The sequence below is a fragment of the Choloepus didactylus genome, chromosome 4, assembly GCF_015220235.1.
Source record: "Choloepus didactylus isolate mChoDid1 chromosome 4, mChoDid1.pri, whole genome shotgun sequence".
Taxonomy (NCBI): domain Eukaryota; kingdom Metazoa; phylum Chordata; class Mammalia; order Pilosa; family Megalonychidae; genus Choloepus; species Choloepus didactylus.
The window spans coordinates 102,927,930-102,955,533 of NC_051310.1; the positions used below are offsets into that span (position 1 = coordinate 102,927,930).

Sequence of the window (27,604 nt, forward strand, 5' to 3'; positions counted from 1 at the left end):
TGGTGGTTTGATGTTGTGAGCCCTCTTTCATGGAACTTGCCCTTATGAAGCTCATTACTGCAAAGGAGAGGCTAAACTTGCATATAATTGTGCCTAAGAGTCTCCCCCTGAGTACCTCTTTGTTGGTCAGGTGTGGCCCTCTCTCTCTAACTGAGCCACCTGGGCAGGTGAACTCACTGCCCTCCCCCCTACATGGGACCCGACTCACAGGGGTGTAAATCTCCCTGGCAAAGCAGGATATGACTCCTGGGGATGAATCTGGACCCGGCATTGTGGGATGCAAAATGAAACAAAGTTTCAGTGGCTGAGAGATTTCAAATTGAGTTGAGAGGTCACGCTGGTGGACATTCTTATGCACTATATAGATAACACGTCTTAGGTTTTAATTTATTGGAATAACTAGAAGTAAATACCTGAAACTATCAGACTCCAACTCAGTAGTCTGGACTCCTGAAGACGACTGTATAACAACGTAGCTTACCAAGGGGTGACAGTGTGATTGTGAAAACCTGGTGGATCGCACTCCCTTCATCCAGTGTATGGATGGATGAGTAGAAAAATGGGGACAAAAATTAAATGAAAAATAGGGTGGGATTGGGGGGGGTGATTTGGGTGTTCTTTTTTACTTTTATTTTTTATTCTTATTCTAATTCTTTCTGATGCAAGGAAATTGTTCAGAAATAGATTGTGGTGATGAATGCCTAACTATATGATGGTACTGTGAACAGTTGATTGTACACCATGGATGACTGTATGGTATGTGAATATATTTCAGTAAAACTGAATGTAATTTTTAAAAAAATGTGTGCTTACTAGTGAAGTGGTTCGTTTACATTTGGTACAAGTTCCTTGTTGCAGACCACTCAGTAGGTTTGGGGGTATATAAGGGAGAGTTTCTTGAGCAACTAGGAGAGGGATTCTGGGTCACAGTGTGTTTCCATATTCAACTTTAGCAGGTAATGACATTGTTTTTCAAAGTTGTACCAATTATATTGCCACCAGGATTGTCTATAACTACTGTTGTTCCACATTGTGACCAACGCTGATCATTTATCTTTTGTCTGTTCACTCTGTTTTATGGAAATGGAAGAAATTTAATTGTTTTTTGTCTTTTTTTAATTATGTGAAAATAATATATCACCGTGGTTTTTGGAGAAAGGATATAAAATTACTTCTTCCTGTGTACCCTTAGATTACCTCCCACTGGTGCCTTTCTTAAGGATCCAAAATTTTTATGTATATACAAGCATATCTATATCTACTTTCTTATCTATCTAGAAACACTTTTCTTTTTACACAAATTGGATTATATAATGCATACTGTTCTGTAATATTCTCTTCAGTTAATGTATAGTGGAGAACTTTCTACTTGAATGCATATGGATAGATCCAAATCATTTTTTTTAATCACTGCATTATTTTTTAAGGGCAGCATAGTATTCCAGTCCAGGTCAGTATGAGTCATAATTTATTAAATTGGTCTGGAGAAGTCTTTTTCAACCTAACTTGTTTTAAAAAGGTCTGGCTTGTGCTGGGAGTATAAATTGACATAATCTTTCTTGAAAGCATTTTGGTAGTTTGTCAGATTATTTAGGTTTTCACCTAGCAATTCCATTTCTAGGAACTTATTCCAAGGAAAGAATCGAAGAAGGAAACCTAGGCAAGGGTAATTTATTAGGGGTCACTCGTCCAAAGGTGTTCTCTTTGAAAATAGTATATTGCCTTAATATGGGTTTGGGGAAGCAGTTAGAAGACTGATAGTGATTTAATCTTTAAGATAGGACTTGGAAGAAAGAAAGGTTGTCTGTTTTCCTTTGGTGATTACTTTTATTGTCTGAACAGGTACACATCTATGTTTTCTACATTTGGGAGAGTTAATATATATTCTTAGTATATAATGTGCCCGTATAAAACTAGCCATTTCAGATATTTATAAACTCCAATTAAGTATTTTAGAAACTTGGTCAACACATACATAGCAGAATAATGCCCTTTCTTAAGAGAGATCTATTAGAGCTTTTAGAATTGTCTGGTTTTATTTGTACCCCTCTTGTGCCTTGTATTGTTTTTGTGGATTTATAAATAGTTGCTCTATTGCATAATATTTATAAATTTGAGAATTTGAAAAACCTTTATTATCTTAGTTTGGTACTTTTTACATTGTTTAGAGAAAGAAAGTTTCATGCTTACATAGTCCTGTTTGGGGAATGGAGAGAATCAGGTGTATTGTCATTAGTTGTCTTCTGTAGTGGTTAACAATAAAGTAAAAACCATGTCTAATTCCACCACCACAAGCTAATATTTTGCTAAATATTCTTTGTCTAGGTTTAAATTTTTATTTTATTATACACTGCTTCATAATGTGCCCTTTTAAAAATTATTTTAAAAAGCTTAAATACGCACGCAGTACATTGAATTTACTGATTGTGAGCCAATTTTCATATTATTATGTATTCCTCTATATCAGTGCTCATCAAAGTGTGTTCCACAGATGGCGATCTTTATATGTTGTTACTAGTATGTGATAAGTACAGAAATTGAGAAACTTTTATAGCAATAGGACTTCAGCATTTTATATCTGTAGAATAAACTTTCCTAGTAATTCATTCTTACTGTATTTTATAGAAGTATAGACCTGTGGTGGAATGGAATTTAAAAAAAAAGAAAAAAGAAAAAACTGGTCCTTCACCACAGATAGTGTGAGAAGCACTGATCTATATAATTTTTAATAGCTGCAACGAATTCCACTATGTGGTAGGACTGTTACCCATCTCACTAATCCGTTTTGTGGGAAATTTGGGTTCTGATTAATTATCTTTGTGCATGTATCTGTGTGCATTTGTGTCTAATCATCTCTTTAGGATGCATTTAGGAAAGAATGCGCAGTTTTGATGTTTCTTTTGTGTGTTTTGTCCACCCAGGTTTCAGCTGTGCCACAGAGTTCGGGCAGTCATGGGCCTACCATAGCAGCAGTTCACAGCAGCCATCATCACCCAACTGCTGTGCAGCCCCATGGAGGCCAGGTTGTCCAGAGTCATGCTCATCCAACCCCACCAGTTGCACCAGTACAGGGACAGCAGCAGTTTCAGCGGCTCAAGGTGGTATTCAGCTCCTTTTCTTCAGTCTCTGTTTATCTCTTAGCAGGAAATATTAGCTTAAGCCTATTAGTAGTGGTGTTACAACTTTTAGTATGCTAGAATAGGTGGTTACATGACAAGAAGTTTCACCATGCTTTTATTTTGAAACCTCGCATTTCCCATCTTAGCACCGGTGCCTGATCCTGAGAAAAATATGCTCAAGAAACTCTTGGAGTATATGAATGCATGGTACACAAATGTGTTAGGATGGAGAGGCTAGTTTTATACAAAATAAGCCTTAATGTCCATCTTTTGGGTGCCTCCTTCTGAACTCTTTATTCTTAGCATCAGATGAGGTTTTATTGAGCACACACATGTTGGGCTACAGCCTGTGCAGTGAAGTTTAATCTTTTTATTCCTCTTCATGAGTAGCTGAATTGGCTGTCATCTTCAAGTCCATTCTTAGTAAAACACATGTTCCATTTGGGGGCAACCTTTATAAAGTTTGGGGGAAGCTATAATTGAGAATGAAGTGTCAGTGTTTTCATCTGTTCTGCTGAGTATGTGCTACAGATTTTCATTGCTTTGAAATTCATGAGGCATCTGTGGAGAAATGAAGCTTGTGTTCCCAGCTAACCTTGTCTCTCTGCTTACTTTTGTTACTTTTCAAAATGTGATTGGTGCAGCAAGCGTTCCAGATTCCAATTTTTCTAATTTTACAATATTTATATAAAATTTAAAATTGAGTACAGGAAATAGAGAAGAACTATAAAGAAGTAGATTTTCATTTGATTTTATCAGCCTAATTATATCAAATTTGCTTACAGGTAGAAAAATATACTCTTCAAGGAAGGACACAGCCATGCATAGCAAATATTTCAGCCTTCTGTTTTCCCTGATCCGTAGTCTAATTCTCCCTGACCCCTGCCCTCATTGGTTTGGGTTCTCAGGAACTTGTTTAAAATTGGCCTAAGGAATTTAAAGTGCTACATAAATATTCATAAAGCAAGCTATATAGAGGAATTTTATGGAATTTAATTTGCAGCCTATATTAGCTTAGATAATAAGAGTGACTATACTTAAGCAAATTATTTGGGCCTGAAACTTCGCTCTAGACTGTTTTGGGTAAATTTTCTATGAGCTGTATTGATATTTTCCTTTAAACTTTATTATTCCCTGCTTATAGTATGATGGCTGTGTACCAAAATGTATTGTTACTATGGACTTAGTACTTCACCAAGTTCTGAAAATACTCTTAAAAAATTGGTTTGATGTGATTTAATTCCATCTTAATACTGTATTCAGCAGTTAATACCTTAATGTTGTAAAAGAGCTTATAAAATTGATATTAAATTAACAAAAAATGTATTTATTTCTGTAGCCTTGTTCAACCATTCTTGCCAAAATACAGCACCTATTTTGTTCACCTACCTGACAGGAGTCTTGGGTATAAGTATATGGATTGTACTTTGTTTGTTTTACAGAAACTGGCAAGGAAGGGCTGTGGAGTCAGGGTTATAGAGTGAGTCACGGGTGGAGTTAGGATTTCTTGCTCTCTTCTTTTGTTTACAAACGGTTGAATATGATTCCTAAACACAATAACTTGTTGAATTTCCTTTCTAATAAGGAGAGGTAACATGCCTTCTTGTGCCTCCATGTACTTTTAATTCAGTATTCCCACATTGCCTGCCATTTTTGGATCAGTCTTAAAATGCTTTATAAGCATTTGAACCAACTTCAATAAACCATTTATATTCTGTAATAAGTAAGTGTTCAGTGAGAACGCTTAGGTTATTTCAAGCATCAATATTATCTGTACTTTTTTGTCTTTGGCAGATTGATGACAAGAAGGACTTGAATAATTTGAGGCATGTTTGATGTAATTTAGTTATTTGTTGAATGTTAGCAGTGTAGATTTTTAGCACATATTTAGCATATTCTCTTGGTAATTGTATTTGTCTCTCCACCAAGATTGTGAATTTCAGGAGGTTAGGAATCTTAATTAATGCCTCTTGAAGTGATCCGGGAAAATCTTTAATCAATGGTTCACTGTGACCTCCAAATGCATTTTTCTTCCAAACATACACATATCACACATTTCTTTCCATTGAGTTTCTGCTTTTTTCCTCTCTCTAGTAATTATATTATACCACATCATCTTTGTTTATTACCAATAACTCCTCCTTTGTCATGTGATTATGATATTCTTAAATATCTTCCAAAGTCTTTATTCCTTCTGCAAACTTAATGAATTTTCTGTTTCTTCAACTTGGCCATTAATACAAACTTTTGATATGAAGAGTTCTAAATACGAATTGAACAATTCATTGAATTTCAGCAGAAGTCATGTTATTTGTAAACTTCAGAAATATCAACCATCAAGTGAATGAATAGTGACTAAATATACAATTTGTGCTCTAGTAACACTAAAATACTCTGATTAACCAAGGCCGTAATGAAATTGGGGCATCTCTTGAAATGCCATTTTAATTGGTTTATTTAACTATAAATGTTCCATTTCACAATATTTAAGTTGCCCTAAATCAGACTTACGACTTTCTAGCTCTTTAACCTCTTTCTCTTTGTGATGTATCACTCTTGGATGCTTATTTTCTCTTATTTCCCTTGTCTATTCAGCTCCCAAATTCTGTCACTTCTACCTCTTAAAAAGCATTTCAGTCTATCCAACTCTCTCTTCCTTTGGCCGGTATGATAATTCAAGCCACTATTGTTCTCACGTGAGTTAGCCCTATAGCATAACTTGTGTCCCTGCCTCCTTCCAATCTTTTCTGCCCTTGTGCCAATTCATTCTCAACACTGGAACCAGATAAAGTATGCTAAAATACAGATGATAAAAATCTAAATTGATTTTAACAAGATTAAGAAGGACTTTCAGGGATCTAGATCCTGTTTCCTCTCCTGTCTCATGTCTTGATACTCTTCCTACCATCACTCCTCTTCTTCACTGCAAATCCTCCAGGCAAGCTAAACTGTTTTTACTTTTCCAGTTATGCCTTATGGCCTCCTGTCTGGGATTTCTCCCATGCTGCTTCCTCTGACTTTCTCCAAAGTCTTCCCTTTGCTAATTTGCTAAGTCTCAGGACTTAGTTAAGACATTATCTGTTGGGGAAGCCTTCCCTAATGTTCCCACATTTTTGGCAGGGGTTGCCCTTCCTGTATACTCTCAGGGCATTCAGTAATTACCCACTTTTACCCCACTGTGTCATGATTCCCTACTAGACATGAACAGATTTCTGTAGAGCAGGAACTATGGCTTATTTGTCATTGATTCCTTAGCATCTCGCATTGGGTCTGGCATGTTGTAGCTTAGTAGATATTTGTGAAATGGATAAATGAACGTATTAAAGTGATTATTCTTCAGTGCAATGCTATACAGGTTTTATGAGTTGATTCTTATTTTAAACTCGAGTTTTATTGGCATCCATACTAATTTTTAATTTCTGTGTGTACCTACTGTATGTTTATATTTTATTTACTACATTAATTTTTATTTAGACATAAATAAATTCAGGTTTTTTGTTTTTTTGTTTTCTTTTTAAAAAATTTTTGTTTTAAGTTCTTTTTATAACCTTGAAATTTATCCGTCTCAGGTGGAGGATGCACTGTCCTATCTTGACCAGGTGAAGCTGCAATTTGGTAGTCAGCCTCAGGTCTACAATGATTTCCTTGACATCATGAAAGAATTTAAATCTCAGAGGTAAAAGACATGCATGGTTGTACTCAAGCTTTATGCTTGGAATGTTGATTTTGGGGGGGGAGGATAAAATTACTCTCATTTGATGGAAGATAAAAGATGCCCACTGTGGGGGGTTTTCAGGGATGTGCCTTTTATTTGTGGTATTGTGTTATTGCTGGAAATTATAGGAACTGGTCTTTTGTTTTTTCTCTATTGGTAAATGTTTCTTAATAAAAATATTTAAATTAGTGTTTCATCTCAGTCAGGGAAGTAGCATTGGTAATGATTTAGGTTGTTTGATTTTTTAATTGGTTTGAGATCTGACATTCTGGAATGGCTCTCAAATAGAGAGCAAATCATCTGAGCAGTGTAGACATGTGCCCAATAAAAAATTTATATTGGTGTATCAAAGGTTGGATCTTGTTTGGGAGTTGCAGCCTTAGATTTACTGAGTATCTGTTTGACGGGACTGATACCATGAATGTGTATTCTGTTCAAAATTGTGACCAAGCCTCTTTGAATCTAAAGCTAAATGGCTTTGGAATTTCAGAGTTTTTATGTGTCATTAATTTCGTAACATGCAGGTTGATTTTTATCTGTTTTCCTGTTGAGAGAGCCTAGTAGTAAGTGAATTTTTTGTTTGTTTGTTTTGTATCAGCATTGACACTCCAGGAGTGATTAGTCGTGTTTCCCAGCTGTTCAAAGGCCACCCTGACCTGATCATGGGCTTCAACACCTTCTTGCCCCCTGGCTACAAGATTGAGGTGCAAACCAATGACATGGTTAATGTGACAACTCCTGGCCAGGTGCATCAGATCCCCACCCATGGCATCCAGCCCCAGCCTCAACCACCACCCCAACATCCTTCCCAGCCTTCAGCCCAGTCAGCCCCAGTTCCTGCCCAGCCAGCTCCTCAGCCCCCACCTGCCAAAGTAAGCAAGGTGAGCACTTGAAAAATTTTGCAGTATGTGAAATACATCCTTTCCTAAAACACCCCTTTGACGTTTCCCCTTTGTTTCATACTTGGATAGACATATAGGTTAACAGTGATTTTATCAGAGAAGATGCAGTAGTCACATAACCATAAAACAGTTCACATTTACACACCAGGTATTTATTTAGATATTTAAATCAGCACATCAGCAACCTACAAGGACTCTTTTGCACCCATTTTTGTTTATTGAACCTGTGAGTATCCCAACAATTGGTGACTTAGTTTGTGTAGTAGTACTTTGACATCACAGGCAGAAATGATCATCTTCTCATGGTCAGATTAGGCTGTTGTCCACATGGTCATCATCTTACAAAAGTAATTTTATTCACCAGATTAGGTCAGCTCAAACTAGGCAGAAGATCCTGTTGAGGGTGGTGGTGGAGGTGGTGGTGGTGGTGGTGTATTATTGATCTAGAATTGTACTGTCTGATGTGGTAGCCACTAGCCGCATATGGCTATATTTAAATTTTAATTAAATAAATTCAGTTTTTGAGTTGCACTAGCCATATTTCAAGAACTCAGTAGCCTCATAAGGCTAGTGGCTACCATTCAGAGTATTGCAAACAAGGAACGTTTCCATTATCTCAGAGAGTTCTGTTGGACAGTGCTGGTCTAGAAGATTTTTATGTGGAGTTGTTGCAATAATTGAGATGATCTGTTTTTTGATATTAAAGAACTATGTAGAATGATTTCCTTTCTGTTTGTACCTGTTGAGTTAGTGAGCTTAAAAACTACATAAGATGTCTCTAGTTTTTAAGGTTGTATTTAGAAAATTTGAAACCAAAATATTTGCGTTAGAGTGTGTGAATCCTCCATATCTTTCTTCTCCACCCAGTTTGATTTGAGTTGGACTAAAATGGCCTGGACTGAGGGAATAAATAAAGGTTATAAGTTGAACAGACACCTTGTTTCTCTTTAGTTTGAACTTTCTTTCCTATGTCAAACTGTCTAAGTTCCTAAGGAAACTAAAGGCTTTTTTTTTTTTCTTTTTAAGCCTTCCCAACTACAAGCACATACTCCAGCCAGTCAGCAGACTCCCCCACTCCCGCCATATGCATCACCACGTTCTCCACCAGTGCAGCCTCACACACCAGTGACAATCTCATTGGGAACAGCCCCATCCTTGCAGAACAATCAGCCTGTGGAGTTTAATCATGCCATCAACTATGTTAATAAGATCAAGAATAGGTTCCAGGGCCAACCAGACATCTACAAAGCTTTTCTGGAGATCTTGCATACATATCAGGTAAGTAGGGTTGCCCTTTCAGCCTGTCTTAACGAGGTCACACTCTGAGGGCATCTATTCCAAGAAGAATTTGAATAACCGTTCTTTCTGTCCACTAATTCTTACTGGAAATTAACCTGTTAGACTCTGTGAGTGTTGATAAAGCCAGTCTGATTTGTCTGACTTGATGCCCAGTAGCAGCTAGTCAGGATTTTAAAGTTACTGCCCTGTAAAATGAATGCTTGCTTATATGGAAAGTTGGGAGGATGATTTGTGTAGTATACTTAATCTACAGTAGAAGAAGGAGAAATTCTCTCATGTTCTGTGTTTTATCAGTTGGTAGTGGTTCCCTGGGCATTTGTCATTACTGTCCTAGTTTTAAAAGGAATTAATTGTCAGCCACCATCTTCCACTCTTTTCTCAATTTAAAAGCCTGCAGTTGAAACAGGTGCTAAGAACAGACTTTCTTCTTAAGTGCAGATTAAGTAGATAACATACAGAGCTCCTATTAGACATCCCAAAGAATGTGCAAAGGTAAGTCATTCAAGACAGCAGACTTTAATATGATCTCTTTCTGTTTGCAATTTCCTCAGAAAGAGCAGCGAAATGCCAAGGAAGCTGGAGGAAACTACACTCCAGCACTGACTGAGCAGGAGGTGTATGCCCAGGTGGCTCGTCTCTTTAAAAATCAGGAAGATCTGTTGTCAGAGTTCGGACAGTTCCTACCAGATGCCAATAGCTCTGTGGTAAGTTGTATTTAGAAGAACTACACTGTTTTGGATTATCTTAACTAAGTTAGGAAGCTGTAGTCAGAAGGGGACTTTTCATGGGTGATACTTAATTGCTTTTTTAAGAGCATTAATTTCTTCCATGTGTCTTAACAGCTTTTAAGCAAAACGACTGCTGAGAAAGTTGATTCTGTAAGAAATGACCATGGGGGAACTGTGAAGAAGCCCCAACTAAACAATAAGCCACAGAGGCCCAACCAGAATGGCTGCCAGATCCGCCGACACTCTGGAACAGGAACCACCCCTCCAGTGAAGGTGAGAATGAGCAGTGACTGCCCATTTGACTTTGGAAGCAATTCCAGTGGACAAGAACTCTAGGTGTGATCATGTTCTTAACTAAGTGTGTTGGAAGTTGATTCTGCTTATTTGGAGAGAAACAGCACAAAGCTTCTTTTCTGACTTTGCAAAAGAATGTTACAGTAACCCTAATGACTTGAATTACTGTGCTTTTTTGAGTTCTCATTGATTTTCTCTGTATTTTCTGTCTTCTTTGCAATTAGTTGTCATCTCATTTTTTGTTTGTTTGCTGCCAAAGGTTTCTGAGACTTACTAATTTTTCTCCTCTTCTGATTTGATGCTTAAAACCTGCGTTGTGCTAAGAAAGAAGATTATTGAGCTGAATAATTGTTTCAGATGTATTCAGTGGTCTCTGAGGTCCTCCAGTGAGGAAAGTGCCTTGGTTTTTGTGAGATCTTTGGTCTAGAGGCGTGTTTTGCCCAAGTTTTTTCATTGGGTTGCCAGATCTTATCTGTATCATAATCTCCCAGGCAAGACCTTTGGGTGTGACAGCAGGAGGTCTTAAAGTCCTGTTAGTGACCCATTGCATCATGTTTCTTCCTCCAGTAAGCACTGATGGTGCCTGCACAAACCTAAGCTTGCGCCCTTCCTCTTTGATATAGTGCACCTGTAATAAGGGAGAACGCTTGGTATATGTATGGGACGTTGCTTCATTGAATTCTAAAGGAGTATGTAATATGGAAAAGATAGACATGTCTACTATAGAACTTAAAGATAAAAAAAGCAAGTGGAGTTTCTAATATTAAGAGGTGATTGGTGAACAAGTGAATAACTACAAAGACTGGCATGTTAAGTGTTGCTGACACTTCTGAAGGACCCATTTTTTAGTGTTGGTATAATGGTTTCTCCTTTTGAAGTAAAGTTGAACATAGTGAATATATTTCTTCACTTCAGTAAAGAATATTGCAATGTTAGCAAGAATCAGCTCAGCAGATATGCTCCATTTCTGACTTGGTTTCCTCCCCCACCTAAGTGCCTACAGGTGGAAACACTATATTGGGGGCTTACAATTCCCCACCTACTTTCTTCTTAGGCATTGTAAGCAGAGGCTATGGCTTCTAAGAGAGTGTGTTCTGAGATTGCCAAGGTAAATAGGCTGTTTCTCACAGAGTTGGTGCATTTCTTCAACGATGGTTGAGGTGGTTTTCTAAAAGTTAATTCTTGCTTGACAGGGTTATATCCCAACTATTCGTTCCCTTTGAAAGAGCAATCTTAAATTAGTCTGAATGAATATTGCTGACAAGATAGTTATTTTTAATTGAACTATTGATAAAGGTTAAAGATTGATTTCTGTGAATTCTAGGCAGTGCATCTGTTACAAATGCCTTTTTCTGCCCCTACCAGCAGGAATATAGAGCAGTGGTTCCAGGTAAAGTTACTTTAAGCCCCTGGAAAAAGTAAGGATATTAATTCTGAAAGTTTATCACTAGTAATGCCGTGACCATTGTAGAGAGAACATTTGCAGGGTAGAGTGGTCTATGAACCTCTGGTGGAGAAAGAAAACGGCAGCAAACAGAAGTAAAGGGTGGAAATGGTGTATATTGTGTTAGTGACTTGAATTCTCTTCATTTGTTCCAAATTATTAATCAACCATGGTCAGTGATGGACCCATTGAAAACAGATGAAAATAATATGGTTGAGCATTCCACTTTCTGAATCTTACATTTGTATTTTTCCTTTTTTGCAGAAGAAACCCAAACTGCTCAGCCTAAAGGATTCTTCTATGGCAGATGCCAGCAAGCATGGTGTAGGAACTGAGTCTTTATTTTTTGATAAGGTATGGATGAATTCGATTTAATATAGGCTATTAATTCCAAAGGAACATCACCCCCACCTGCAAGAAGATTTTGTTGTAGAGGCATCAAGCTGATTAGGACTTTCTACTTTTTAACAGCTTCCAAGTTGTAGTTCCTTTCAGTCTGCCAGAACTATTAGCACCACTAGAGAAATGGTAGCATTGTCTGCTTTTGTTTTGTGTGGTGGCTTGCAACAAAATACAGCATTTTTCATGGTGCAATGCAGCTCTTTAAAAAAAAGCATAATGTTCCCATGGTATGATGTTTGGCGTTTCCATTGTAGATATCCAGGTCTACAACGGGAGTGTTGGTGCTCACACCAATTGTTGGGAATTTAAGATGATTTGTAATCTTCAGATTGCTGTGACATTTAATTTGGGTGTACACCAATGGGGTTCTATGGATTCTGATTTAATGTATGTTTTCAAAGCTCCCCTGGTTAATAAAATGAGCAGCTCGAGTTGAGACACTGGTGTAAACAGTGTTGTGTGGTATTTAGGTTGGCTCAGCTGGATCTCACTTACTACTAGGAGTCAACTTGGTGATTAGCAGGCTACTTTCATTGTGATAACTAACAACTGTTGGGCTTCTCACTGGCAGGAGCCCAAAACCAGTCTGGATTGATTTGGTGGTGATTTACCGTATGTATCTTAGGCCTCTGGGTTTTTGCACAGGGCAAATGACTTAGCATCTCCATATTTGTCAGGACTTCCAAAGGCAGGCTGCCCCATGTCTCTCTGCTAAATAGTCACAGTCCCTGTCTCTGACTTGAACCATTTCTGAGGGCTGCCTGCGCGCTGGGTATTTTTAAGGTGAATGTAGAAGTAAAGGTCACAAGCAGTAAGTGGCAAGAAAAGAGCCGGGGAGGTGAAGTGTTATAGAGTAAAGAGACTTAAGAAGTATAGCAGCCAAATGCACTTGCAGACCTTATTTGGATCCTGGTTTTTAAAAAAAAATTTAAAAAGACATTTGTTAAACAATTGAGGAAATATGAGCATAGACTCAATATTTGATGTTATTAAAGATTTTTTAGAAGTTTTTTTTTGAGTTTTGGTGTTCTTTTGTTGTTTTTTATTTCTTTGACATACATTCTTCAAAAGTATAGATGAAATGTCTAGGATTTGCTTTAAAAATTCAGTGGTAGGGAAATGGTATAAATGAAACAAAATTTACTATGTATTGATAGTGAACCTGGGTGAGTACATGGGGTTCATTAGATTATTTTGTATTTTTGTGTTAAGTTAAAAGCTAATAAAAAATTTAAAGGAAATCAATACGGCATATATAGTACCAAAAATGCATTACCCTTTCTTTAGCTTTAGAATTGCATATTCCAGGTAGTATCTACTGATTAATAGTAATGAAAAGTATATGGGAGTCTAGAGCAGGTGGTGGTGTTAAACCACTTGATTTTGTAAGGCTCTACAATCCCTTCTGAAGAACTGCAATGCTAAATATTTACTTTTGGAACTGAAATTCCAGATTGATCTTCCAGCCAGGCTTAGTTTTACTTTGTTTATGCTATTGAATGCTTTTAGATTTTTGGCTATTAAAATACTCAATATTGTAAATGGAGGAAGCAAAAGATCATTTCAGAGGACAGAAGTATCTTATTTTAAAAGGTCATTTTTCAAGATTATCAGTGTTTGAAAACAGTGTTGACAAAATTCTTTCTGTAAACCTCTGTTAGGAGAGACAGAAAAGCTTGGGTAACTAATATGGTCTAGAGAATAAAGCACATGAGAAGGTAAATATCCTTTACTCCAAGACCTCACTTAAAAAATTATTATGGAAAATTTTAAATGTGTAAAATGCAAGAGAATAGTAAAATAATCCCTCATGTACCAATCATCCAGCTTAAGCAGCTCCCAACTCTTAACCAATGTACTTGTATCATATGTACTCCTACCTATTTCAGATTATTTGGGAACAAATCCCAGATATCATTATTTCATCCATAAATATTTTTAAGTTTTTTTTTTAAATGACTCCTTTTTTCAAGCATAATCATTATCACATCTAAACAAGTTAACATTGATTCCTTAGTATTATCAAATATCAGTTCAGATTTCCCCAGTTTTTTAAAAAGCAATCAAGGATCTCTTGATTTCCCACTTATTTCTCTTTTGCTTGTCTCAATAGGTGCGAAAAGCTCTGCGGAGTGCAGAGGCCTATGAAAATTTCCTGCGCTGTCTTGTTATCTTTAACCAGGAGGTGATCTCTCGGCTGAGCTTGTGCAGCTAGTCTCTCCCTTCCTGGGGTAGTGGAGCAAGGACTTAGCCTTGATGCATGATAGGGAGTGTAGATAATATTTAATTGGCTTGTGAGCAGATAAGGGAAGTAAAGTTACTTTGAGGTTGGGTCTGTTGGCTCATAAAATGACAGTGTCAAGATCCTCTTGAAAAGTCTTCCAGTCCAACTCTAGAGATGAGAAAATAGCAGAGAGGGCATAAAGTATCTGTTGACTAGTGGTTAAGACTAGTGGTCTACTGATCCCCTGATCAGTGCTGGATGTTTAAAGAGACCAGTCTGTCCCCAGGGATTCCAGAATCTTGATGTACTTCACAATCTAAGAGTCATCTGGAAACTGAAGCAATGTTCTTGTTCAGAAGAATGGCTGATTATTGCCTAGTTCGCTGCAGCTCTTCGTCACTACCTTTACTGATCTAAGAGCATTCTGTCAGACAAGGGGAAGTCAAATGTTCAGAAGCAGTGCTTCTTAGACAGGAAATGACTGTCATTGGAATTGGTAACAAAGTTCTGACCCATCACCAGATGGTGGTGGTTATAACTCAGGATAACCGCATGATGCTTCTAATTTCTCACCAGTTTTTGGTTTGATTTCTTCAGGAATTTCCTGAATTGTTTAATTGGTTTAAAAACTTTCTGGGATATAAGGAGTCTGTACATCTGGAAACCTTTCCAAAGGAACGAGCCACAGAGGGCATTGCCATGGAGATAGATTATGCCTCCTGTAAACGGTTGGGCTCCAGCTATCGAGCCCTACCAAAGAGCTACCAGCAACCCAAGTGTACAGGGCGAACTCCTCTCTGTAAAGAGGTGAGTAAGGCCTTCCCTAGCACCGATTAGCCCTGAATCCTCAATTTCCTCCAGAAAGGGAGGGCTACCAGGGATTAAGAATTTATAAGAATGAGGAAATCAAGACTCTTTTCTTTTTTCAAAAGAAAATGGTTTGTACTTATATTTAGAACATTTTCCTTTCTAATATCCTTTTATTTTTTAACTTGTTAGAGCAGTTTGTAGGCTTATAGAAAAATCATGCAGAAAATTGGGATCCCATAAACCCCCCCAACACATGTAATTTTCCCTATCGTTAATATTTTTCATTCTTACTAATGTTCTTTTATACACTTGATAAAGGTGAAACTTGAGAGTAATGGTTAGCTGTTTCCCCCCTTCCCTATCAAAATGTTTAACCAGGAAGCTTTTTAAGGCTTTTGTTTCAATCTCTCTTCTTCTACCCAAAGGTTTTAAATGATACCTGGGTTTCCTTCCCTTCATGGTCTGAGGACTCCACCTTTGTTAGTTCCAAGAAGACACAGTATGAAGAACATATCTATCGTTGTGAAGATGAACGCTTTGAGGTACAAATTCTGTTTTCTTTTGAACTTTGGGGGAAATGAGAGACGGTAAATGAAAGGTATCTGAAATAGTTCTCTGAGAGGGTTGGCTTTTTAAGACTAAAGAGCTCTGACAATTAGAGGCTCACAATCTTCTGTTGTAAATGCTTGTTATACTTAACATTCTTTATGGATTTGTCAAATGTATTAATTTTTTTATAGCAAGCGTGAATTGTCGAGACCTTTTTTTTTTTTTTCTTTAACCACTTAGGACATTTTATTGGCATGTGATAATTTACAAGGATCCCTATTACATTATACATCACAACATGAGTTGTTTAGCCATCTATATTCATTCTTACTGGGTAATATCGAGGCCACTTTTAATTGAAATTGTTAGTGATTGCATAATAATCCTTTGAATTTTTAATGACATTTTAAAGATTATTGTGATCAAGGTTTACTTGATGTATTATTAGTATCCTACAGCTTATGGGGTTTTTTTGAAGCTATTTTAAATTATTTTAGACCTGTTTGTATTGTCACTTTTAGTGGTATCTTGACATGGTCATTAAGCCAACTCTTCCAGGAGAACTGAAATTCTCATATTTCTGGTATTGATTTGGTTCCTTTTGAAAGAAAGTTAAATTAGATACTTTGTTTTAAAGTAGTTGGGTAGGGGAAAGCTAGAGTGAATAAATGAGCCAGTAGAGAGCACTTGTTTCGGGAGGGTTAGCACTGAAAGTGGACTCAGAATCCCGAGCGTATATGGATATCATTCACTGACATAATCAACAAAACGAGAACTCTTAAGTGTGTTCAAAGAGGTAGAATCACATGAATCCTTTTTTCTGTATTTACGATGCGAAATCAAACTGACTGTACTTATTTATATCGATGGGAGATATCTTAGTCTATTTTTTATCTATACTGATTTATTTCTCCACCAACTTCAACCTTCACGCTTGCTTCACTCTTTCCAGCATGTTTTGAATGAAGAGTCACATGCTGCCTGGCCACAGGCTGTAGGTTGGCCATCTCTGTGCCCCAGCATTTAGGATGAGTTTCAGCCATTTGTAGAAAAATAAATAATGACAGATATTAACTTTCATGGGGAGTTTTATCAGGCTAAAGGAAGCGTTTCTTTGCTACCTATGTTTAATGAAGTTAAATGATGAGTTAAAGAGCAGAACTTGGCCTCTTTCCTTGACAGGATGTTCCTATTCTCTTGCATCTGGAAAGTCTGCAAATGTTAAGCAATATCCTCATTTCCCATTTGTGGCTACAAGGGCAAAGATGAAAGAAGTGTAGTGCATGTGCATATGCTTAGGATTTCATGGAATGGACTAGTTTGAAGGAGTGTCTCTATTAATCAGTTAAGTTAGATAATACTGTGAGACAGACAACTCCCAAACCTCAGTGATTTGAAAAACAAAGATGTGTTTCTTGATCATGCTGCATATACACTGCTGTAGCAGGAACCTCTGCTCATCACAATTACTCAGGGACCCAGGCTGACAGAGTGCCACCATTTGAACATTGCTAGTCACTAGAGGGAAAAGAGAGCTCAGGGGCATCTCACACCCTTAAATGCTCTGGCCTACAGGTAACAAACATCACTTCTATTCACCTGTTCACAGCTCATTTACCAGAACTATTACATGGTGCTATCCAGTCGTAAGGGGGCCAGGAAATTCAGTTGATCATTTGTCCATAATTGGGGGCAGTACTCAGAAATACTTGAAAAAAATACATTAAAGACTACAACAAAGCTAGAAAACTTAGCAGCTCTTAAGACTGCTCACTTCATTTTATGTGCCTTAGAAAATCTTGTTAGTGTTAAGCTTTAGGAAAACCAGTAGACTCAAAGGTTGTCAGTCATATCCATAATCAGGTCGGGTTAGAAAATTAGTAGAGTTAAATACGAATTTAAATGGCTGCCCACAGACAGATATTACATTGAAGTCCTTAAGAATGACAGCCAGTGCTCTTTTTACTACTGGATGTAGGACAAGGCTGAGTTACCCTGAAAAAACTTACCTTCAAGATGGATTTATCATCTTGAGTGGTCTTTTTGGGATTGTTAATTATTGTTTGTAACAGTTCATAGCAATTCAGAAAAGTTCAGGGATAAGTGTCAGTAACTCCAGTCTGGTCTGGAGTCAGCAGTTCTAACCAAAATACACTGTGGTGATGGTAGACACAGTAACCACCACATATCCATCATTATGGGACATTTGTTTATGTGCCAGGTGTTGTGCTAAACATGTTATGAGTATTATATCATCTAACCCATAAAACAATCTTAGGACGGTCATTGCTCTTATCCCTCTTTTACTGATAAGATAACAGAAGTCTTAAGTGGCTAGTATGGCCCCCAGGATTCAAATCCAGGAAGTTTGACTCCCTGCTTTATACTCCTGACTGCCATTGTATTCTTTGTGCTGAAAATACGTCTTTTTCTTCCTCTTTAGCTTGATGTAGTTTTAGAGACCAATCTGGCTACAATCCGGGTTCTGGAAGCAATACAGAAGAAACTTTCCCGTTTGTCTGCTGAGGAACAAGCTAAATTTCGCTTGGACAACACCCTCGGGGGCACATCAGAAGTCATCCATCGAAAAGCACTCCAGAGGATATATGCTGATAAAGCAGCTGACATCATCGATGGTTTGAGAAAGAACCCTTCCATTGCTGTCCCAATTGTCCTTAAAAGGTACCTGAGTGGATGTGCCTGTTGTGCTGTATGTGTTCTATGACAGATTCAGTGTTCCATTAAATAAAGCTCTCATTTTCACCGGGATTGGTCCAAGAGACTTCTGTTTCTCCCCAATCCTGGTTGTTGGATATCAGATACAGAGTCGGGTAGTGGAGCTTCTTGATGGGCTTCTGTGCAGCCAACATTAGAGAGCAAACCTTGAAAAGTCCATACCATATTATTAATCCTGGTATGCACTATTACCCAAAAAGGTAGACATAACTTTATAGAGTACTCTGTGTGTTTGAGGGAATATTTAAAATATAGAAAAGAAGAAGAAACAACCACTCACATTCCTGCCACTCAGCTCTGTTAACATCTTAGTATATTTTTAAAATTTTTCTTGTTGTAACATATATAGCAAAATTCCCTATTTTAACCATTTTTAAGTGTACAGTTCTGTGGCATTAATTACATTCACAATGCTGTGCTTCTGTTGCCCCAAAATTTGTTCTTTAATAAGAAAAATTAGTGAAAAAGATTATAATTTACTATTTTTTGCCAACAATGTCTTATTTGTCCTAACAGCCTTTCATGTCAGTCTGGGGTATAGAAGGGCTATGGTACATACCTAAGGCCAGGCATCAAGTAGGAGGCCAAAGTCTAGTTCCCAACCCCCATCTTCCTTTTAACCACCCTGTGACTCTCTTGCTGTTAGCTGCGTTCTCTCTCAGTGTCTCCTGGTAAAAGTATATTATCGTCTGCTGCACAGTTCCACAAATGCCCAGGTTTTATTCTGCTTCTCCAGTCTCGAGAGCTGGCACAAATTAATGGTTATTACTCTTGTTTCCAGTAGCATGTAACTTTTGAGATGTAGGATATTCTTCAGTTCTAGGGCTGTTTTATGGTTTTACTCTTATCTCCTCTTCTGGAACATTAGGATCAGTAGTTCTGATCAGAACTTCCGGAACTACGTCCAAAGAAACATTACTGTGCCCAGTCTTCTTGGATTTTTGCATTCACATTAGCTTAGTAAACATTATGAAAAATCCTGCAGTCAAGAAATGTGGTCAGCTTTATTTTAGCTGGCCAGGGAAGAGAACCACTTTTTCAAGTAATACTTAATGACATCTAGGGAATGCTGTTGAGAAATAACTATTCTAGGTAAAGATTTCTGACTTTGGGGGACAAACAACTTTCCCAAAATAAGTCCTGAATGAGAAACTTTCCTCGTGTAACAGTTTCAAGACTGTTTTAATAACATTTAGCCCAAGTTGCCAATAATTTTGACAGACCAAGAATATCTCCTGGTACTTTTGAAATGAAGTAAGCCTGGCATATTTCTCACTTCTAAAACCTCTGAATTCCCATGTGTTTTTTGTTTCCACTCCCCACCCTACTAGGTTGAAGATGAAAGAGGAAGAATGGCGAGAAGCTCAGAGAGGCTTTAACAAGGTGTGGAGAGAACAAAATGAGAAATATTACTTGAAGTCTCTGGACCACCAGGGCATCAACTTTAAACAGAACGACACCAAGGTCCTTAGGTCTAAGAGCTTACTCAACGAAATTGAGAGTATCTATGATGAGGTGAGTGGAAGTTTCTGCATCTGGGAGAGGACTTTGTAGTCTTTATGTTCAGCAGAGCTTTGATTCCTGGAAATTACCTTTGTTATGTGAAAATGAAACTGTCCAAGACATACTGATTCTTGCTTCATAACTACTGTAGCTTTTTCCTATTACTGATTCTACCATCTTATATCTAAGCCTCTTCTTGATAACCAGACTATTTCACTAGTCTCCTAATTTATCTTTCTGTTTTCAGTTTATGCCCCCATCCCAATTTATTTCCATCAAACAATGGTATTTGTATATACCATCTCAACTTCCCACAACTTAAAAACTTATCATCAATTCCTGAATTCTTTCTTAGCACACTTACTAGGACTATGTAAACTTGGAGCTTGAATACTGATTTGAATAAGAAGCTAATCCTGCTTTCTATGAGCTCACAGTCATGTAGAGGGGATGAATAGAAACATAAATACAGAGTACAGTTGAGAGTTCCTAGAAGTTGTGTGATCCTGAATTTTAAAAAACTTTTACTGTGAAAATTTCAAACATACAAAAGGAGAGAGAGGGTAGTAAAGTGAGCTTTAAAGATGGTCCTAATTCTGTTCCATTGTCCCCATAAGTCACTAAAGTCTAGAATGTACTAATATTTTGGCATTTCCACCTACCTTTTTGTTTCTGGAAAAGGTAGAAAATTTATTGTAAATATCAGGTCCTAATTTTTGAACTGAAAACCAGTAGCCACTATGCTTAATGATGTAATATACTGCTGATGTTGCCTCGCAGGTCTGTTGCTGTGGTCCTGGAGATGTCCTGTAATTCTTTGTGTTTCTCTTCCATCAGAGGCAAGAGCAGGCTACGGAAGAGAATGCTGGTGTACCTGTTGGCCCACACCTCTCACTTGCCTATGAAGACAAACAGATACTGGAAGATGCTGCTGCTCTGATTATCCACCATGTGAAGAGGCAGACAGGCATTCAGAAAGAGGACAAGTATAAAATCAAGCAAATCATGCATCATTTCATTCCAGACTTGCTGTTTGCTCAGAGAGGTGATCTTTCAGATGTAGAGGAAGAGGAAGAAGAAGAGATGGATGTAGATGAAGCTACAGGAGCAGCTAAGAAGCACAATGGTGTTGGGGGCAGCCCCCCTAAGTCCAAGCTACTGTTTAGTAATACAGCAGCTCAGAAGTTAAGAGGGATGGATGAAGTATACAACCTCTTCTATGTCAATAACAACTGGTATATCTTTATGCGACTGCACCAGATTCTCTGCTTGAGGCTGTTGCGGATTTGTTCCCAAGCTGAACGGCAAATTGAAGAAGAAAACCGAGAGAGAGAGTGGGAGCGGGAAATGCTGGGTATAAAGCGAGACAAAAGTGACAGCCCTGCTATCCAGCTACGTCTCAAAGAACCTAGTGAGTGCCTAGACTTGGTTTACAGAAGATGGGTGGGGTTGGGGATTTTAGAGCCTGTTTAAACTTGGGGCTACTTTGTTTTTTGCATAGAACACAGGCCTTAGAGCCAGACTTGGGTTCAAACGCTGACTCGGCAATTTTTTGGTTGCGTTCCCTTACTTAAACTCTCTAAACCTGTTTACTGTAGGATGGAAGTGCTAATTGTTATCTTGTGGAGAGTTTGAGAGAATTAGAGAAAATATGCACCTTACACAGTACTTGGATCATGGGTACTCAGTCAGTGCTTGGCATTGTGGATGCCAGGGAGTTGAGTGTCGGTTGCCATCAGTTCCCCAAATTGCAGATCTCTGTTTGAAAGGACAGAGGGGCTAAACAGTGACATTCGGTTCCATTCCCTGATGGGACATAATTCCTAGTTACTCATGCCTAATTTTCTCAGGTATATAAAGACTTCTCTTTAACCAGTGGGGTACATGGCTCATACCTAAGAAGTAGATGTAATTTATGGAAAGAAGATTGGAGCTCAAGAGATGGTGTAGAAGATAAATTTGTAACGAAGATATAAAGAGGAAATCTAAGTGAGACAAAAACAACAGGGAAAACAGGGGTGAAGATTAAAGAATCAGAATAAGTAAAATAAGTGAAAGTGAAAGGAAGCCACTATGTGCTTTAAGTAATTATCTGCTGCCTACTTCCAGATTCAAGAGCTCAATTCATAAATTAGGTACTTGAGCTGTTGAGCTCTAAAACCTTTTTCATAAAGCTTTTCTTCTGGGCTGTTGAGGAAATAGCCAATCTGAGGATGAATTCTCCTTTTGTGTGGCCCTAGCCTTCTGTGTGTTGAAGAGCTAATGACACTGCAAGTTCATTCTAAAAGCCTTTATCTGGATTAGTCCTAACTTGAGAGAGACAAATTCTGGGCCTTAATGTGATGATTCCATGTGCTTTGGTAGAAATTAGAGATAAAATGTCCTAATCCTGGCTTGACCACTGATTTTACCTGGTTTAGGTTTACATAGTTTGCAACTCTCTTACCGATCATAGCTCATGTGTGTAAGTCTGTGGTTTGGACTCCTAGCTTTATTCTGGCATAGAGACATTTTTCATGACAGCATATTTCTGAGGCCATAGCCTATACTTATGTTATGGGTATGAATAAGATGATATTCTCTGATGAAACAAACCAGTTGCTTACTTTAAATGGTAACTGTCTTGTTTTACCTGTCTTTAATTGATCTGTCACACTTCAGGTAAATGGATATGTACTCAGTTTTTGCTCTTAACCTTTTACACACACAGACACACACACGTATAGGCTCTACAAATAGGGTAATCAAAATTAGTCGATGAGGAGGAGTTATTTTTCTAAAATTTTTTTTCTATTTTAGTAAATCTTTTATTGAAGGTCAACATATTTACAGAAAAGGTGTAGAACTGGAATTTTACAGCTTATCAGATTTTTACAGCTCATCAGATTTTTACAAAATGAGCACACCTATGTAACCATGACCCAGGTCAAGAAACAGAACATAACCAACACCCCAATAGCCTCTTTGTGCCTCCTTCTGGCACTAATGCTTGAAGGGTAACTGGTACCTTGATTTCCAACACTGGAGATAAATAGATTAAAGTGTTTTTGAACTTTATTTATAGATGGGTCTTAACATTAGTAAGATAAAAGCAGAGTCCTTTCATTGTTCCTTCTGTCTTCTACTAGTTGCCTAATGTCTCTTTAACAATAAATAAGATTCATTCCAGCTCATGGTTGAAGTGATTTGTGTGCAGCAAGTACAGATCATTCAATGGAATTTATGAAATACATTGTTGGAAATTCATTATTAAACAAAAAGACTTTGACAAATGCAGATTCATCATTCATAGAGCATTCATTTGCTCTCCTATTTTTCTGTTCCTAAGAGGTTTCCTAGTGCTAGAGTACAGCTGTGTGTCCCTCTTCTCATCTGCACTTTACACAACATTAAAATAGCTTTTTGAGCAAGTGAGGAATGCTCTTGTGTAAGCAGGAGAGCAGGTTACTTTCGGCAAGGGGATCAACAACTTTTTGAAGGAATTTCTTCACTGGGATATTATGCTCTCCCATCATAGAGCCCAGCAGTACTGTAAATAAATGTCTTTATAGCACAGTCAGTCAGAATATTAGAAGCTGCTCAGAGTTGCACACTCTCCTCTGATAGACAAGCCCTGTGATTGTAGCCACCTGTCAGATTTCATCTCTGTCTGCTGTGGATTGAGCAGGTATGTTTTGAACACCTAGTGTTCTTTCAAATGCTGTTTAGTCCAGCTGTGGGATTTGCCCGGCCCTCTACCCCAGTCTTTTTTTTTTTTTTTTTTTTTTTTTAATCTTCATTTTATTGAGATACATTCACATACCACGCAGTCATACAAAACAAATCGTACGTTCGATTGTTCACAACCCCAGTCTTTTTATAGCAGGGTTAGACCTCACGTTTCCCATCTCTCCCACAGTGGATGTTGATGTAGAAGATTATTACCCAGCTTTCCTGGACATGGTGCGGAGCCTGCTGGATGGCAACATAGACTCGTCACAGTATGAAGATTCGTTGAGAGAGATGTTCACCATTCATGCCTACATTGCTTTTACCATGGACAAACTGATCCAGAGCATTGTCAGACAGGTGAGGGGGGGATGGTGGAGGCCAGGGTAGGTGAGGGAAGAATTCCTTACCTAAAGATGGATCAGGCAAAGAGAAGTACAATTTCTGTTGGAGAAAGAAAGGCAGTTTTATCATGTAAAAAATGTTTATGAACATATAGTTCTGTCTTGGGGAGGGGAAGGTTAATGTGATGCCTTATTTCCCCTGTTAACAAAGTGGGAGTATTTCAGCCACAGAATTGGCTCCTTTTCTTCATATACCCCTATAGAAGCATGAGCCTACCTGAGACCTGATGTTTTGGCTCTTGCTTACTGGCCACCTTTAGAGACAGCAATGGCCCTGAACCCAGGCCCTTACTGTTCTCAGGGAATAGTCTATGAATTGGTCCGTCTCTTACCTAGTCTGCCATGGCTGAACACACACTGCTCTTTCCTATAGGTGTTGGTAATTCCATGTACTTTTCTCATTTACTCTCTGAAGTTCTTTTCATGGGAAGAGTTTCATCTAACGACATCTTTTACAATACCCTTGCCCACCCTGCTCAGCTCAGGTTCCTTCTGAGTTAGATTTGTGATTGGTTTTGGGGTTTGTCCTTGTGACACCCTGGGAGATTGTAAATACATTGTTCTGTACAACAACAATGATAATTTAATGACAAATAACTTGTAACAGGTAAGTTTCTACTCCTTTGCCTTTGAGTTCTGAACTCCCATAGGGATCAGAGTCTGTTGTTGGTACACTACTTCCTTAAAGTAAGAACTTATAAAAAGCAAATTCTGATTCTAGAGTCCACACTGCCACTATGGTAGTAAGAAGTTTGTTGCCTTCTTGGGCTAAAATACTGAATCCTTTGCAAAGTTATCCTTGCTTTTTCTCTGAATGTGGAGGGTACATTACCTCTGTACTCCTTCCGTCAAGAGTGAGGAAAAGCTCTTCCCGTAACTGAATTTGGAAGTTTGGGGAAAGTGTCAGAAAGGTAGTTTTTTACCTGAAAGTCAAAGAAGCTTTTAGGCCTTCCCCAGAGGGTCTCTGTGGTGACTGATAGAAATCATTATACAGAGACCATCAGTTATAATTTTTGAGACTGATTCCTGTTAACTTCCCCTAAATTTATATAAAATAAAGACTCCAGTAACTGTGTGCTAGGAGGAAGTATTTCACACCACGAGCACAACAGCTTTAAAAGAAATTTACTTCAACTAGCTTACTTTTTATAAGCCTCAAATTGTTTTTTGAAATAATAGATATAATTAGTCTATTTATTAGAAGCACCTGATTATGATTTCAAGTGATCTATACTATCCAACCTTTTTTTTACAGAAACAAATTTGATCCAGAAAACCCAAATCCACTGAGTTTTTGAAACATATATTCAAGCTTCTCTTCTTCTTAACTCCTCCTTGGGGGCATATTTTCTCTGATTCTCCTTTTTTCATTTGGTCTTCCCTTAAAGAGTTCCGTCCTGACTGGAGGTAGAACATATATTTCAAAGTCAACCCATAAATTTCTCTCATCTTTTCCAAGCTAGTTGAATAGGAATTTATTTTGTTTTAAGACTATAATAGGTGTTTCATGGACTTCTAAGTACAGAACTCAGAATATGGCCAGACCATGTAGAAACTGGCCTGGAAAGATTTTTTTTCCCCTCCTGCATGCCTTCTTTCTGAACAGCCACTCCCATCATGCTTCTCTCTGCTGATGGACATTCTGCATATACTCAAGTTTTCTCCAGTCCCCTGAGCCTTTGACTTGCTATGGCCCCAGAATTACCTGTCCTTTCCATGCAGATGCTCGTGCTTAAAAAGTTCACCTAATAGGAGAGAGAATCTGACTAGCCTTGCTTGGGGGGTGGGGGTTGCCTGGTTGTCCCTGGATATGTAGTGCTGCCCTTTCCAAAGACTCTGGGAGGGTCACTTATCCAAGAGTCACTGAAAAGTTTCCTTCATCAAGAAAGTATAAAGCAGGAAAAGTATCTACATGGTAGAGACATGGTTTAGTTACTTTTTTACCCTGCTTTTTTTCCCTACTTCACACTTTATCCTCAGCTTTTCCATGTTATCAAATCTTCATAAGCATTATTTTAATGGTCACATTAGAATTTATTATCGGGACCAATTGTAATTTATTTAACTTAATGTAATTATTTCCACTTACTTGGAGATACTTGCCTTTCTGCCACCTTCAAATCAGTCTTCTGACCTTCCACTGTGTCCAGTTATCTACAAATACACACGCTTGTCATTGAAGACTTTTAATGTTAAAAATAAGTAGTTGTCATAGTTACTAGCATTTCAAAAAGAATATATCTTCCTAAAAATAAGATGGCTTAGTGATTATGAGAATTATAAAATAAAATAGACAGATTGATACTGAAATTAACATTTTGCTTTCTACTTGTATCAGTTTTTCACATTCTCTGGCATTTTGGTGAGTAAAGTTTCATTTGGAAGATTTTTATTTCAAAATAGAAATACTGCCATGACTTATGAGAATGGAAACTTGGAAAAGTTTCAACTTTCCAGTGATCAGATAGTCTAATAAAATAGTCATAAAAATTACCAATAGTCAATCATGATTGACTTGTATTGAAAATGAATTAACATTATGTTCAATTTAAGTATCACACTTTCCATCAGACATAGAAAAATAGTGTTTTGGAAACAATATTGGCCTAGTAATCAAGAAGTTTGAATATTAGGCCCAATTGCTTCTTCAAGCTGAGCACCCCTGGGCAATTAATTCATTAACCATTTCTCCAATACCTAATGACTTTCAGATTTTGCTAGGGCTGGGGATATAGACATGGACCTCATTTTTGTGGTTCTCCAAGGTCCTTTACCTTAGCTCACACAGTGAATATTCTCATCTGACAGCTCATATAACATGGAGCACCTTTCTCCTACCTGCTTCCAGGGTAGTTGTGAGGAACAGATGAGAATATGTGAAAGCACATTGTAAATGTAAAAAAATGCCATGAAAATATGAACCGTAGAAATTTTATTTAATGAGAAATATATATTTTTAAAGTTTCTTAGATCCAGAACACAATTGGGAATTAGTAAACATTTATGTTTTTCCTTTAAATAAGCATATTAACCTGGATTGCCTGTGCTTCTGCTTTTAAATACATAATGAAAATTTTATTCATGGACCAGTGATGTGGTTAAAGATGTTGGCTTGAAAGATGTTGGCTTGAGTATTCCACAAGAAAATAAAATAATGGCTTTGTGCATTTAATTTTTTTTAACTTGCCAGTCAAAGGAAGGTTGAGTGAGTGTATGACAAGAAGAAAGAGATTTTCTTAGTTCACTGACTACGTACCCTTGCTTGATTCCAGCTGCAGCACATTGTGAGTGATGAGATCTGTGTGCAAGTGACTGACCTTTATCTGTCCGAGAACAATAATGGGGCCACTGGAGGCCAGCTGAACACACAGGCTTCACGGAGCCTCCTGGAGTCAACATATCAGCGGAAGGCTGAGCAACTCATGTCAGATGAGAATTGCTTTAAGGTGAGGGTTGCTCATGTAATCAAGGACCTTGCTGGTGACAGTGTAAGTTGTTAGAACCCTCTGGACCAGAAGTTGAAAGCCATACCAGGGTACTTTGACCCAGCGATTCCTGGCACTCCTGGCACTCCTTAGACTTCCTAAAGAACTCATTAGAGGAAGTGCAAAACACATGGAAACATGGAAGTAAAATCCCCCATGGATTTTCCACTTTGTTTCTTTTCTGCCCTTTTTAAAATTTTTCCCTCGGCATTTTATTTTATATGTATTTTTTATTACAGAAGTTGTAGGTTTACAGAAAAATAATGCAGAAAATACCAAGTT

The 27,604-nt window shown here is 37.8% G+C and overlaps 1 protein-coding gene across 1 annotated transcript in view; it reads left to right on the forward strand.

The window, feature by feature from the left end:
* Positions 1-27,604, forward strand: part of SIN3A (SIN3 transcription regulator family member A) — an 81,184-nt gene that overhangs the window by 28,630 nt on the left and 24,950 nt on the right. The window contains 17 exon segments of the mRNA XM_037833372.1: positions 2,922-3,098; positions 6,689-6,795; positions 7,433-7,715; positions 8,763-9,014; positions 9,587-9,739; positions 9,878-10,036; positions 11,766-11,855; positions 14,017-14,098; positions 14,101-14,134; position 14,175; positions 14,725-14,934; positions 15,363-15,479; positions 17,930-18,168; positions 19,554-19,737; positions 20,563-21,136; positions 23,624-23,793; positions 27,110-27,283. Coding sequence (XP_037689300.1) covers positions 2,922-3,098; positions 6,689-6,795; positions 7,433-7,715; positions 8,763-9,014; positions 9,587-9,739; positions 9,878-10,036; positions 11,766-11,855; positions 14,017-14,098; positions 14,101-14,134; position 14,175; positions 14,725-14,934; positions 15,363-15,479; positions 17,930-18,168; positions 19,554-19,737; positions 20,563-21,136; positions 23,624-23,793; positions 27,110-27,283 — 3,006 coding nt within the window.